General features: G+C 40.0%; 2 protein-coding genes across 6 annotated transcripts; one reads left to right on the forward strand and one right to left on the reverse strand.

Annotated features, from left to right (window-relative positions):
* Positions 1-1,475: 1,475 nt before the first annotated feature.
* LOC109856437 (cysteine protease ATG4D) lies at positions 1,476-7,795 on the forward strand. Of its 4 annotated transcripts, none has more exons than XM_020431714.1 (7): positions 1,476-1,730; positions 4,897-5,073; positions 5,148-5,507; positions 6,324-6,608; positions 6,687-6,928; positions 7,048-7,206; positions 7,299-7,795. In XM_020431714.1, the coding sequence occupies exons 1-7, from the start codon at positions 1,529-1,531 to the stop codon at positions 7,476-7,478; spliced, it is 1,605 nt and encodes a 534-aa protein (XP_020287303.1). In that variant the 5' UTR covers positions 1,476-1,528; the 3' UTR covers positions 7,479-7,795. The 4 variants fall into 4 exon arrangements, with proteins under 4 accessions (XP_020287303.1, XP_020287304.1, XP_020287305.1 ...); XM_020431715.1 differs by having other exon boundaries at positions 1,478-1,730; positions 5,163-5,507; XM_020431716.1 differs by lacking the exon at positions 1,476-1,730 and adding an exon at positions 2,815-4,054.
* A 1,932-nt stretch (positions 7,796-9,727) lies between these two features.
* On the reverse strand, positions 9,728-11,693 carry LOC109856446 (GTP:AMP phosphotransferase AK3, mitochondrial). Of its 2 annotated transcripts, none has more exons than XM_020431736.1 (4): positions 11,225-11,693; positions 10,370-10,489; positions 10,133-10,305; positions 9,728-9,986 (listed from the first exon to the last, which is right to left on the reverse strand). In XM_020431736.1, exons 1-4 carry the CDS (start codon positions 11,394-11,396, stop codon positions 9,780-9,782), a joined length of 672 nt encoding a protein of 223 aa, XP_020287325.1. In that variant the 5' UTR covers positions 11,397-11,693; the 3' UTR covers positions 9,728-9,779. The 2 variants fall into 2 exon arrangements, with proteins under 2 accessions (XP_020287325.1, XP_020287326.1); XM_020431737.1 differs by having other exon boundaries at positions 11,478-11,691.
* Positions 11,694-13,046: the final 1,353 nt, after the last annotated feature.

The following is a 13,046-nucleotide window of genomic DNA, read 5'->3' on the forward strand; positions in this document are numbered from 1 at the left end:
ACGTCTGGAGTTGCGTAAATTTATATTACTCAAGCAATTTTTTGATTTTATGCTTAAATTGTTGAAAAACAATGGTCGTTCGACACTCGTCCGATATGTTTCTCGACACTTTGATTCTCAAACAACCGAACGGTTAAATATTTCATCATCTCGAACTATTTTACATTTTTAATTGATATAAACAAGAATCGTTTACGACGATATAAATTAATTTTATTGCACGATCCGACAACAACGCAAATTTGCTACGAAAAAAAACGTGTTTTCTTATTGTTAAAAATTGTGATTGTTTTGAGGGGCAATAATTTTGCCGGCGCCATACACAAAATGTCTGAAAGACCGGTCTTTTGTCTGCGATAATGTGAACGAGTACCGGATAATACGAAGTCAGTATTATTTACCAAGTTGAGACGCGAAAATACACACACAAGAAGGTTTCGAGAAACGAATTGAAAATTCTTACGAAAATATAAACATTGAGCTTGAGGTGTGTTGGAATATCCTTTCTTTTATCTGCCTCAACTAACGAGCGTAAGATATACGACCGTCTTGTCGGGGAGTTTGCGTTTTCGCAGTGATGGAACGGAACAACAAAAAATCGAACAATTGCATTGTGGAACGTGTACCGCGGGCTTTCGCAAAAATGAGTCTTTTCGCTCTTCGGAGAAATTAGAAGACGCGTCTGAGGCGAGGTTAAAGTTGCAACAATGACGATCCCCCATCGAGAGCGTCAAAGTGTGGAGAATAGTTTTTTTTTTTTTTTTTTTTTTTTTTTAAATAAAATTACAGAGAAAAGTCGTATATTTCCGTCTTGTTCAACGAAAGTTGCTTTCGAAAACTTCTACTAAATGTATATTTCATAAATTATGAAATGTAACAAAAAACCTCCGTCGTTATTTTGGCGTGCGTTGTAATTATGCGTGGCATTTGGATCGCGCGCGTTGATCGCGCGAAACGAGCGCGCGGCGACAATCAATGAAGCGCAACTTGGGAATTGTACAGCGCGCGGCGATGAATCAATACCGCGAGACAGGAAGGAAATTCCCTTTCCGTCGCTACGTTTTCTTTTCAGTCGCTGTACCGCCCGCTGTCGATCGGGTGGAGGGGAATTTCCTCGCGGAACCGATTCAATGCGGCGCGCTGTACGAGCTTATTAGCGCGGCTCCGCGATGAATTGCTCGTGCCAGTTTCTGCCGCCCCAACGACAACGTCGACGACGACGACGACGACGACGACGACGACCACGACGACGGCGACGATGAGGATTTTATTTCGAACGAAGAATGCCTCTTCTCTTTTCCCCTTATCTCACATTATCCTCTCGCGATTCTATTCTTATCGCTATACGCCGCCGCGCTGCAATCCAAAAGAGAGATAAATATTCACACAACAAATTTGCGCGTCTATCTAAATTAAACGACAAACTCGCGATTGTTATCAGGACGATAATAAAACGCGGTTATTATTATCTCGCGAGCGACTGTGTGTACAACATCGGCTTTTTGCCGATATACACAAGAAGAGGACGATGAGCGGGATTCAGCGCGCGAATCTCGACGACGACGACGACGACGACGACGACGCGCGAGTAGTACTCCGGTCCGCGATTGATTTTCTCAGCCGTTTTGTTTCATTGAGTCTATTTAAGCGCGTCGTGGCGCGCATTACGGGAATTAAAATTAAAGCGTCTCGGAGGAGAAGAGAAAGAAGCAGCTTCATTTATTTTACAGGTAAATCTTTATGTTTTTGTAGAATTTTTTTTTTTTTTTTTATTCCTGAATGTACACGCGTATATCAACTCTGAACGCTTTGATGGGATTTAGATTTAAATAAGCGCGATATCGGCTTATATCGGTAATATGCGCAATCGGAAAATTAATAATGCGCGACTAGCGCGAAACGCGAATCCGGAGATCGGAGGAAAATCCCGCGGCGAAAGATTTTTCACAGCAAAATCTCACCCCGTCATCGACGAGAGATCCGAAAATAAAAAGACGTGGACGTTAATTAAACCGTCGACCTACATCACGAAATATCGGTTTTACAATATCCCTATATTCGGATCGATCGATATCGTGCGTTAATTATTAATTCCATCTCGCCCGCGCGTGTAATTGCGCCTCAATCGCTTGGGTTCGTGAAAAATTTGTCGCCCGATGATGTTTGCCCGATCGATTTGCGTGAAATTGTTGAAATATTTGCGACTCTCCTCTCGCAATTATCGTTTCGGCGAGAAAAAGACCGACACACACAACGAAAAGTACCGCGTGGTGAAAAAATATTGGTCTCCGGAGATAAGGACATTATTTACGCGCAAATATCTCTGCGCCAATATATCTCACTCAAATAATATCTTTACTTATGTTTTAATTTATTGTCATTGGATGTCGCTTTCGATGACCCTCCCACGTCTACGTGTAGATACACAAATTATCGATACATAGATATCTCTCCGTTTGTCTGTTACGAAAACTAAATAAACTTGAACGTTACACAATGGAGGGAGTTTGAGAGAGAGAGAGAGAGAGAGAGAGAGAGAAAAACGTTTCTCTCCATGGAAAACGCTACGTGCAATTTATCTGCGTCTCGAAATGCATCGCCGGTACCGGTAATGGTGCATGTGTGAAATATATTCAGTTGACATTGACTGTTTTAAAGTTTGTGATCCCGAAAGGAAGGGGAAGAGAGAGAGAGAGAGACAGAAGAAGAGATCAATATTGATACGCGCGTAATATAATTTTACCGTATCGTACTTAAGTTGAAATTTTTTATTTCACAGTCGCTTTTCCAGCAAACACTTGAGTAAAGAACGTGACACATCGCTTTGAGTCACGCAGCGGCATTTCCCAAAATTACCTTGAAGCAACTTGTAACTCCCGTGTTAACTCGGTTGTTCGATAAGATAACGTCTAAATGCGCTCATCACGTTCACACGATATTTTTATTTGATAAGAACGAAGAAACAGAAAAAAAACAAATTCTGGACGGAGTAAACCAACGGCGGAACAAGAGCAACAAGTATCGAAGGCATCAAAAATTTATTTCGAAACGCAAACATAGAATACCTTTGTATTATAGTTGTCAACGTGTTTCTATCTAACGCTGAAGTGTTTTCGATCGACGGTTGAATCGCGCTCCGATTCAAATGACGTCACTTTGGTATATATAAATCGAGCAACGATCGGTCGATTTGTCATCAGTGAAACGTCATTTACTCGAACGCTTTCGCTGACTCTCAACTCGATCGAAAGCGCGCGCTAATAAGTTCCGCGCGTAAAACCCAGTTTACACAAGAACGCGGAGAAAGGGGTTTACACATTTCTCGAGACCGGCGCAAAGAGATTGGTCGACTCTTGGTCTCGCTCCGGATTTTCGCGATTATCGCTTTCGTTGCAGACGAGGCCTTGTTAATTTCCCCCGAGCATGCGTTCCGTCGTTTTCTGTGCCGCGACAACATTGCCACGAGTGTGCGACATAAAAAAAAAATTGGATACGCCCTAAGAGCGAGGTGGCAGTTCGCAGTCTACAACGTGTAAAAAAATCTATGCTCGTCGCGAGTTTCGCGATAATCGGTAAACAGGCGGGCGGATAAGTCGCGCGGCGCGATTTTGACAGTTGTCTTGACGCAGACGCGATCGTTTTTCTCGATCTTGACACGTACCACACACACGTGGTTATCCGCCTGTCAAAGCTGTCAGTTTCTAATTTTCTCTCGCGCGTTTCGAGATGGAAACGCGACTTGCGTCACGACGCGCGATCGGGTTGTTCTCTCACCCGATCTAACGATACGGAATTCCCGTGGAAATCAATGGCGTAAGCATTATCCGTATGTATGTACGCGCGTGTTGTATACGTGTTGTTCGCTCACGCACAATCGCGAAAATGTGAGCTTTATCGTTCGCTCGCGTGTCTTATCTTCTTGGTTGACATCGAGGCGAAGAAAAATAACGTAACAACATCCGCGTGAATTTTTCCCTTCACCGTTCTCACGAATATACTCTTTTTTTCGCGCCGGGCATGAACGGACAAGTGCAGCCGTCGCGGGAGAGGTTAGGTAATTAAACTTGTTTCGATCCTCGACAATGGACCTGGCAACAGGCGTTCACTTTTTAGGTGCACTATTATATATATTTTTTCTTTCGATTTTGTGTGTGTGTGTGTGTGTGTCTGTCTGTGTGTATGTGCGTACGATTGTGTTGTGTTTTTTTATTTCGAAGCATCGACAACGTTTTCGGCAGAACCGCCTGCAATTTTTTTTTGTCCGATAGGACTTCTCGTGGATCTATCTGTAAATCTTCGAGAAAAGTCCTTTTAAAATTAAAAGAGCTGCAAAAAAGCAGCGTTTTTGCGTTCCGCTGAACAACGCGGTCGATGTTCAACACAGATAAGCTAAAAGAATTAACTGAGTGTGTTTGTGGATATTATGAAAAAAGAAAAAAGCATTAATTTGTTAAGAGCCAGATCAGTCAATTTCGATTGAAGTTGATCGGTCGATCGCGTCGAAAACAAATAATCGATTGTTTAATTTCGTTGAGTTAATCGATCGATTAAGATAATTCTTAATCAGAGTTTTTAAACACGTTTAAACACACTAGAGATTTTAAGTGTTTTGGGTCTGCGGCATGATAAGAAGTGCAAAAAAAACAGAAGCTTTTTTGTTTTTTAATTGATTCAAATTTGATTGTTTTAATCCCATCATATACGATTTCAACGATTGTTTCTTTCAAGGAGTGTGAGAAAATTTCGCCATGAGTCTTTTGTGTTTATTCGTTTTACTTTTTGTTAGCTCTACAGAGAGAAAGAGAGGGAGAGAAAGAGAGAGAGAGAGAGAGAAAGAGAAGCAATCCTTTGGTAACAGCCAGTAGAATGTTTGCAAACAAATCTTTGAAACCTCAGGTTTCAGCTCGTCTGGTCTTGGATTCTTTTCCGGGATGGTCGCGACCGACCGTGTACCAAACATACAACAACCCTTTCAGGACGCGGAGTTATCGCTAGATGACTCGACAGTTGCCACGGAGGTCGACAGCAAAGTCAAGACAAAATTGCTTTCTATGTGGAACAATGTTAAATACGGTTTGTATCGGTTGATTTGAAATATTATAAATTTTCATCTGAAATATATAAAAATTTTATAATTAAATCGCTAGGTCTTTTGTTCACAGGTTGGACCGTAAAAATGAAGACGAATTTCTCCAAGGAATCCCCGGTTTGGTTGTTGGGCCAGTGTTACTTAAAGAAATCGGAAGATCCTTTGGAGAGAGCATCGGAGGCCCTGGAACCGGTCGGAACAGGGAGCCAGGTCTCCCTGGCGATAGACGCGACCAATTTCGAGAACACCATCGAGGAATTCAAGAGGGACTTTGTGTCGCGTCTCTGGTTGACGTACAGACGGGAATTCCCGATTCTGAACGGTTCAACCTTCACCACCGACTGCGGATGGGGCTGTATGCTGCGAAGCGGACAGATGATGCTGGCGCAGGCGTTGGTCTGTCACTTTCTCGGACGAGGTAAATTAAAAAATATTTAACAGAACAATGGCTCTTAGAAGCAGACACAGTTATATATATATATATTTATTTGACACTTCAGCCTATATGGCCAAGAAGGGGACTTGGTTACAAAAAGTCTACTCACACACATCCTTCCATACGATCCATACGTTACATACCACTTATTTCACGCTTATTTACATTTACTTTACAATTCCTTTACATTATCTTCACTCCTATCACATTAAATTAAATTACATTACATTACATTGCGTTAAATAAATTAACTTAAGTCATAACTCAATTTAGCCTTCACCTTAATTACATTTAAGTACCTTTATACCTTTATTCCTTTCTGCCTTTTTACATTTTACCTTGCCTTTTTACATTTTTGCCTTCTTTTTCTTTTTCTCTTTTTTCTTTTAGAAGCAGACACAGTTGTAGAGGTGCAAATTTTAACTTTGTTTATTGTAAAAGTAAAAGTAAAACGTTTTCTACCTGTGGTTTAACTGAACGTACAAGTTCAGTTGTCAGTTCTTACTTGTACGTTGCGGCCTCACTAGAACATTTATAGTCTGTCGACACCGGCGTTAAATTACCAGCACTCTTATTGTATTGAAAATGACTTAAATCACAGGTCGAAAACGTTTTACTTTTACTTTTTACAATAAACAAAGTTAAAATTTGCACCTCTACAATTGTGTCTGCTTCTAAGAGCCATTGTTCTGTTAAATATTTTTTAAATTGTTGGAGCTTTGCACACATCAGAGGTAAATTAACTTTTGAACCGTTTTATTTTCTTTGCGGATTCTAAGTTTACTTTCTTGTCCGTAGAATGGAGATGGCGACCCGAGCAACCGATCGAGACCACCCAACAGCGACTGGACGAGTACAAGCATCGAATGATCATCAAGTGGTTCGGCGATCAGCCGACATTGGAATCTCCGTTTTCTATACACAGGCTCGTGTCGCTAGGCGCTTCAACGGGGAAGCGCGCGGGCGACTGGTACGGTCCTTCCTCAGTTGCCCATCTTCTGTGTCAAGCTGTACAGTGTGCTAGTGAGCAGCCAACTAACAAACTCGACCAGTTGGCGGTGTACGTCGCTCAAGATTGTGCAGGTTGGTTGGACACAAAGGCACAATTTGATTAAGATCTTTAACGAATTGTAATTGTTGATTTAAACGGTTCTCCTTTAGTGTATCTGCAAGACGTCGAGAACATCTGCCGCACTCCTGACGGTAAGTGGAAGGCACTGATATTGCTGGTGCCTTTGAGACTCGGCGTCGAAAAACTGAATCCGGTCTACGCGCCGTGCGTGACGTCGCTGCTTACATTGAGCACGTGCATCGGTATGATCGGCGGCCGACCACGACACTCGCTGTACTTCGTCGGCTACCAGGACGACAAGCTGATTCATCTGGATCCACACTATTGCCAAGTAATTTTCAGTCTTTAGTTTTTCTTTACACGCACATTCGAAGTACGAAAATACATAACCATGTATTTAGTCTTGTGAAAGTTTACTTTATTTGTTTATTTATATTTTTATTCGCTAAGGAAACTGTTGACGTGTGGAAGAGGAACTTTTCGTTGACGAGCTTCCATTGTACGTCTCCAAGGAAGATGTTGCTCTCGAAAATGGATCCCAGTTGTTGCGTAGGCTTCTACTTCCCGAACAAGGAGTCGCTCACCGATTTCATGGAGACGATTCAACAAGTACGAAAACGTTTCTAACGAGTTAAAGAAATCTGATAAAATGTAATGATAATTCGACATACATTCAAAACATCAAAATTTTTGCATTTTAGTTTGTAATACCGTCAACGACGGACTATCCGATGTTCCTGTTCTGCGAAGGAAGTGGCAAGGATCTTCAGCAAGGCATCGAGGTCGTTGAAGATATCCTGCCGTCCGCGAGTCCCTTTGTCGATCCAGAGGCGCTGGAAGACGACTTGTACGAGTGCGAGGAGTTCGAGTTACTTCACTAAGGTAAGAACGTCAGGACGAACGTCAGCGCGATCGCGTTTAACTTGAAGTATTGTATATGTAAATATTATTCCCTCGCAAAACTATTTCTACGTGTTGTTTACACAATTCATTCGTCCAACGCTTCGCCACAGTAGGGATTTTTTCATATACACTTTTTTTTTCCTATAGCCAATGTAGGAAAAGAGCGAAAATATTAGAAAATCGCGTCTGAATGGAAAGAGCGTTGAACTTCCATGATTTAGACGCGCATCTTAAGACAAGGATCTTTGAGATACCGACATATTGTCGTTATAAAAGTTAAAAAAAAAAAAAAAAACAAATTATATAACGAAACAAAAGATTAGTCCCGATTACGTTGATATGTATTCCTCATACGCGCGAGATTCTGCACAAATTTCTCGTCCAATGATCTCGAAACTCGTTGATCGCTTTATCGATCGTTGTAGTAGCGGTTAGGTTAGTAGCGATTAAATTTTATGTTAAATTGTTTATTGTGTAAACGAATATTTGTGTAAGTGCGACTTTTGTGAAACGTGTTTCAAAACGATTATATATTAAACTCTTTTATGTGTTATGTCAAAAAATAATTTTTTGTGATTCCACTATATTTCAGAAAAAAAAATTATAAGAATGTTCAAGTCTGATTTCTATTTAAAGAAAAGAACATTAAATTATATATATTAGTAAGTTATTTGTAAATTATTAACTTATTTATAATATTTATTACGTATTATACATATATATATATAAAAATATATATATATAAAAATATATATATATATATAAATATATAAAAAAAATACTCTGTAATTTTGAACAAAAAATTAATGAGAGGTGCGAAGGAACATGACATGTACAGGGTGAAACATCTAGTAAGATCTAGATATTTGTTCAAGAAAGCTTTCCGTGTTCATTTATATATAAACTCTATAAGCTAATGAAGATAAAGAAGTGATGTCTAAGACATTCCGATATCCTCGAAATATCGAAAGCGCAACGAGAGAAGCTTATTTCCCACCTTGATATTTTTCTATCTTCGCGCAACGGGAGTGTTGTTTAGAATAGAACTTTGTTTCGTCGTGTATTCTCTTCAAACAGAGAATTAAGTAAATTATGTAATATGTGCAATAATAACTGACGACAAATAAATATAATAACGATTATATAGACGTAATAAAGAAGAAACCTAGAAAGACAAAAGAATTCTTGAATGTTAGGTGCAGCTCTTATAGATGCGTCATCCTGTATATCTTTGGATGTATATACACACACGTACTTATATGCTACGTACTATGCATTGTGTACTCCATACTGTTGAAGATATACGCAAGGTTGAAATTGTTACCGCCGACATTCGAAAATAAAATGACTGCGTTGCGTTTATCGCGTCATAAAATGCATTTGACGATGCATACGATAATGTACTTTGTATGTTTTAAGCTTCGGACTTTGACCGAGCGGCAGTTCGTTATGTAAATACTCGCTCGGAGAAAAAAAAACAAAGAAGCGCAAAAAATCTGCAACTACTCGATCTTTAACACGTTAAATACCCGACGAGAATCAGAACCTTACGCGTCGCTGTTTTTATCCGAATTAAACATTACAATTTTTGATAAATATACAGTATTCACAAAATATCAAATCAGGTAACTAAGAGTTCTTTATAATTTAATTTTTCGTGGAAGAAACAGTTTTTTGTTAAAGATCTCCACATTTTGAAACGCGCCTTGTATATTTGTTAATTTATTTAATTTCTGTGATGATCGTCGATCGGCATTCAACGTGTTGAGCTGGCGTTGAAAAACTTTCGGTCGTTGTTCGGTGAACATCGTTCACGATTACATTATTGTTCGAGATGAAGAATTAACTCACTCGACGCGATTTCGTGCGCATTTCTGTGCGTTTATTGTGCGAACAGAGAAACACACTTATTGAAAATTGCGAAGTGTTAGAGCGCGTATTTTCGACGTCGAGCGGAATAAAACGCAGTTGTTACGTCTTATTTGAGATTGTGTGCGATTTCCATCTCAGATAAGTTCAAATAGATCTGTCTGTTGTAATTTTCTCGACTCTCGTGAAAATACAAGAATATTCTTCAATACTTTTAATATCGTTTTCTACTTGAACCGATCCCCCGGTCTTTAATTTTTTCTCTATCATTATTTTGTTTAAAAATAAGGAACTATAAAAAAATTTTTTTCTCAAGAATTGCGAAAAGACCTAAGCGACTTTGCTCAGAAAAATCAAGTCTATTTACACGCTTTTGTCTTTATTTCGATAAAAAAAAATTGATTAAAAATTTAGAAATATTGTGCTACACAGCTCTTGATCGCCGGCCACATCTCGTCTGTGGTGTTGCCGTGAAATTCCTTCAACACGCCGATATCGCGATAATACCGCAACACCGACTCGGTCTTCGTCGCGTAGTCCTTCAGCCGCTTTAGTACGACCTCCGGTTTGTCGTCCTCTCGCTGGCACAGTGCCTCGCCCGTCACGTCGTCCTTGCCCTGCGAACGCGACACGTACTCGAAGTGAATCGTTCAGTATGTAATTTAAACGTTAACAAGCTTTCATATTTGTATGTATGTACATACAGTCATTACGACGTCAGATCGAAACGTCACAATGAATAAACGTAAGTAGTGTATTATACCGGCACTCGTGGATCGTTGAAGCCAATGTTGTAGACTCTGCCGCTGGACAAGTGGATCCACCTCTTGGTGACGCGATCCAGAATGACAGAGGTCGGCACCACGAGATTCAGCACGAGATTGATCGGGTGCAGTTTCTGCAATTGTTCCGCTTGCGCTAATGTCCTTGGAAATCCTGCGCCAGAATATTTGTTCTCACTTCGCTGTTGTACGCGCGTTTATTTCCTGGACCAACTTACCGTCCAAAAGCCAGTTCTGATCTCTCACCGACTCGATCTCCTTGCTGATCAGCGAGATCATCGTGTCGTCCGGCACGAAGCTGCCGCTGTCTATGTACCTCTTCACTTCCTTGCCTAAATCTATAAATGAAATATTTCTTTGACGCTCCGCCAAGAGAATAACACGTAACACGCGCGCGCGACAAAGTATATATGCGCGCGGAAAATTCATGTTTTATTTAAGGAAATGCAATTAATTGCGCGCGCGTTTCCGGACTTTAGCACGTAACTAAAGCGAATAATAGACGGATTTTAGATAAGTGATTTACTCAGTAATAATATGTAAATATAAACGTAATTATACTATGTACTATTTAAAGAGAATCGGAAATCAATTTAAGAATCTAAGAGTGGTCGAGGTTAAATAAGTTTGTTTCCTTGAAATTTTGCAAGCACACGGTCGTTTTGAAAATTACTTTTGTTACAAATTTGTTATCAAATGATAACGAGAAACGTTCGAAAATAAACATTACTAATTCGATCATCATTATTGATTCGATCGAAGTATATAGGACTATTTTACATCTTCCATTAAAGATAAGATTGAACAAAAAGTGCAATAAATTGTTTTTCAGCAGACTAATGTAAACGAATCGCTTGAGCTTTCTGATTACATAATAAATTGACTTACATTTAGAACAAGCAGAATAATTGTCGACAAAATTATTTAGTTAAAATACGAAATAACAGATACGTTTCCGGAATAAAATATATCTTTTTTCTGTTAATTATCTTAATAACGGTTACACTTTTATAGTTTATATTACTAATTCAAAAAAAAAAAAAAAAAAACATTCCTCACGAATGAAAACGTACCAGTGCCAACGGACACGTGGTAACGCAATTTGTCGCCGCTGGAAATGTGCGTGACGCCAAACTGCTGGACGATCCTGGAGGATACGGTGCCCTTGCCGGACGCGGGCGCGCCGAGGATCACCGCTCTGAAGACCGCCGCGGTGGCGGCCTGGCACGTGCTGACAATCACCATGAGACGTTTTCACTTCCAAGATGTGCGTGTGTATTGTGTGCGCGCGCGTTCTCTCCCTCACCTGTTCTCTGACACACTAACCGTGATCAACGGTGGTAACGAGAGGCGTGCGGCACTCGGTCCGATTACGCACCACGAGGATTCGCATGATCCCTCCGTGCTTTACCACCCGATATTTTTCCTTTCGTCTTTCCTGTCTTCCCGTTAGACAGATTATTGTCGAATACTCTGATACGCACGACTGGACCGCGACTGCGGTAGAGCGATCAGCTGATTCGGCTTATCCACGCGTTTTCCGCTTGCGGTTGTTACGATGCGTCCGTGACGCAATTCGATGCGCTCGTTTCGTAATCGACGTCGCGTTTCTACGCAGGCTCGGCGTGACGACAGCGACAAATCGCGTAACCTACGTTTTCTCCCCCCCTGTGATTATCAAATCGGACTTTGATCTGCGTCAAGTGGAATAAGGTAGATACGATCAATCGTTATTAGAGATGTTTTGTATATCGCGATGCTTTGTTGCGGCAATGCGAAGCTCTACGAAACAAAATTTTGCATCTGATAGAAATATGAAATAATAAAATTGTCTAAATATGAATTAATAAAATTGTCTAGGGTGTATACCTGTGTATAAACTGAGCGTCTATTTTTTGTACCAGCGATACTTTGCGGGAAACAACAAAATATTACGAATCTCCTCGTCTTTTCTTAACAAAAGAAATAAGCGGCGGTTTACGCGCTTGTAAAAGCAAAATTAAAGTTTTAATTTTTAAGAGGCAAAGCTTACAGAGTCAACTCTAGATAGGTAAACTCGCGTCAAGTTTCGGATACCGATAGTGTTGATTTTTGGACAAAATTAATTTTTTACTGCTCAGGAATACGAGGTTTTTCGGAACGCAAAGTCTCATGGAACGAAATGAAGTTAGCCGCGATGACGTACATCACGTGATTTCTTCGTATTCGGCCATTGAACAAAAAAAAGCGAGATTGTTGCACATTTTTACGTTCAAACTCCTCAGTTTCAGTTGTTTGCTTTTTTTTTTGTCAACTCACTTGAACAAAGTAAATTACGCAATCTGTGTAAATTAAGCGCGCTTTTAATTATGGAGGAAGATCATAATCAGAAAATGATCAGGCAGATTCGGAAGGCGCACATGGAGTTGAAAATCAGACTCGAAGAAGTGTCGAAGCTGAGAGGTAATTAAGGAAACACACACTTTTTTATGGCTCTCTTTGGCGCGTATTAATTAATTTCACTTTGAAAAAAAAAAAAAATTGAAATTTAAATGAACAATTATTATACACGCGCTCCCTCGGCTTGTTTTAATAGTCGAGTGCGCGAAGCTACTGCTGGAATTGCTGATGCTTTACAAGCCGCAATGTTTGGATGTGCTGGAAATGTTGCAAATCATCACCGAACGCGAGGAAGATCCTTGCGTTAACAGTGACGTAAGATCCTGCGAGGTACGTACACATGTAATTTAGTTGCAATTAAAAAACAAACAAACAAATAACAAGACATCAACAATCAAGCCAAATATAATTATGTTGAAATATATTTATTACATTTGAGTATAGGACTGACACACCAAACGTGTATCCGTAACTTTTTTTTTTTTCGTATAACGTAAACATCTGATATATAATAGA

This window comes from Pseudomyrmex gracilis, unplaced genomic scaffold (genome assembly GCF_002006095.1).
Source record: "Pseudomyrmex gracilis isolate BER0280 unplaced genomic scaffold, ASM200609v1 scaffold_119, whole genome shotgun sequence".
NCBI classification, from domain to species: domain Eukaryota; kingdom Metazoa; phylum Arthropoda; class Insecta; order Hymenoptera; family Formicidae; genus Pseudomyrmex; species Pseudomyrmex gracilis.

Bases quoted from the DNA above. Each gene is read 5' to 3' on its own strand.
- LOC109856437 (XM_020431714.1), top strand. From the start codon at position 1,529: ATGAGCGGGATTCAGCGCGCGAATCTCGACGACGACGACGACGACGAC. The intron at 6,929-7,047 runs GTAATTTTCAGT...TTATTCGCTAAG, and splicing joins TGGATCCACACTATTGCCAA to GAAACTGTTGACGTGTGGAA. The intron at 7,207-7,298 runs GTACGAAAACGT...TTTGCATTTTAG, and splicing joins TCATGGAGACGATTCAACAA to TTTGTAATACCGTCAACGAC.
- LOC109856446 (XM_020431736.1), bottom strand. From the start codon at position 11,396: ATGGTGATTGTCAGCACGTGCCAGGCCGCCACCGCGGCGGTCTTCAGA. The intron at 10,490-11,224 runs GTACGTTTTCAT...TTTCATTTATAG, and splicing joins CCACGTGTCCGTTGGCACTG to ATTTAGGCAAGGAAGTGAAG. The intron at 9,987-10,132 runs GTATAATACACT...TCGCGTTCGCAG, and splicing joins TCAACGATCCACGAGTGCCG to GGCAAGGACGACGTGACGGG.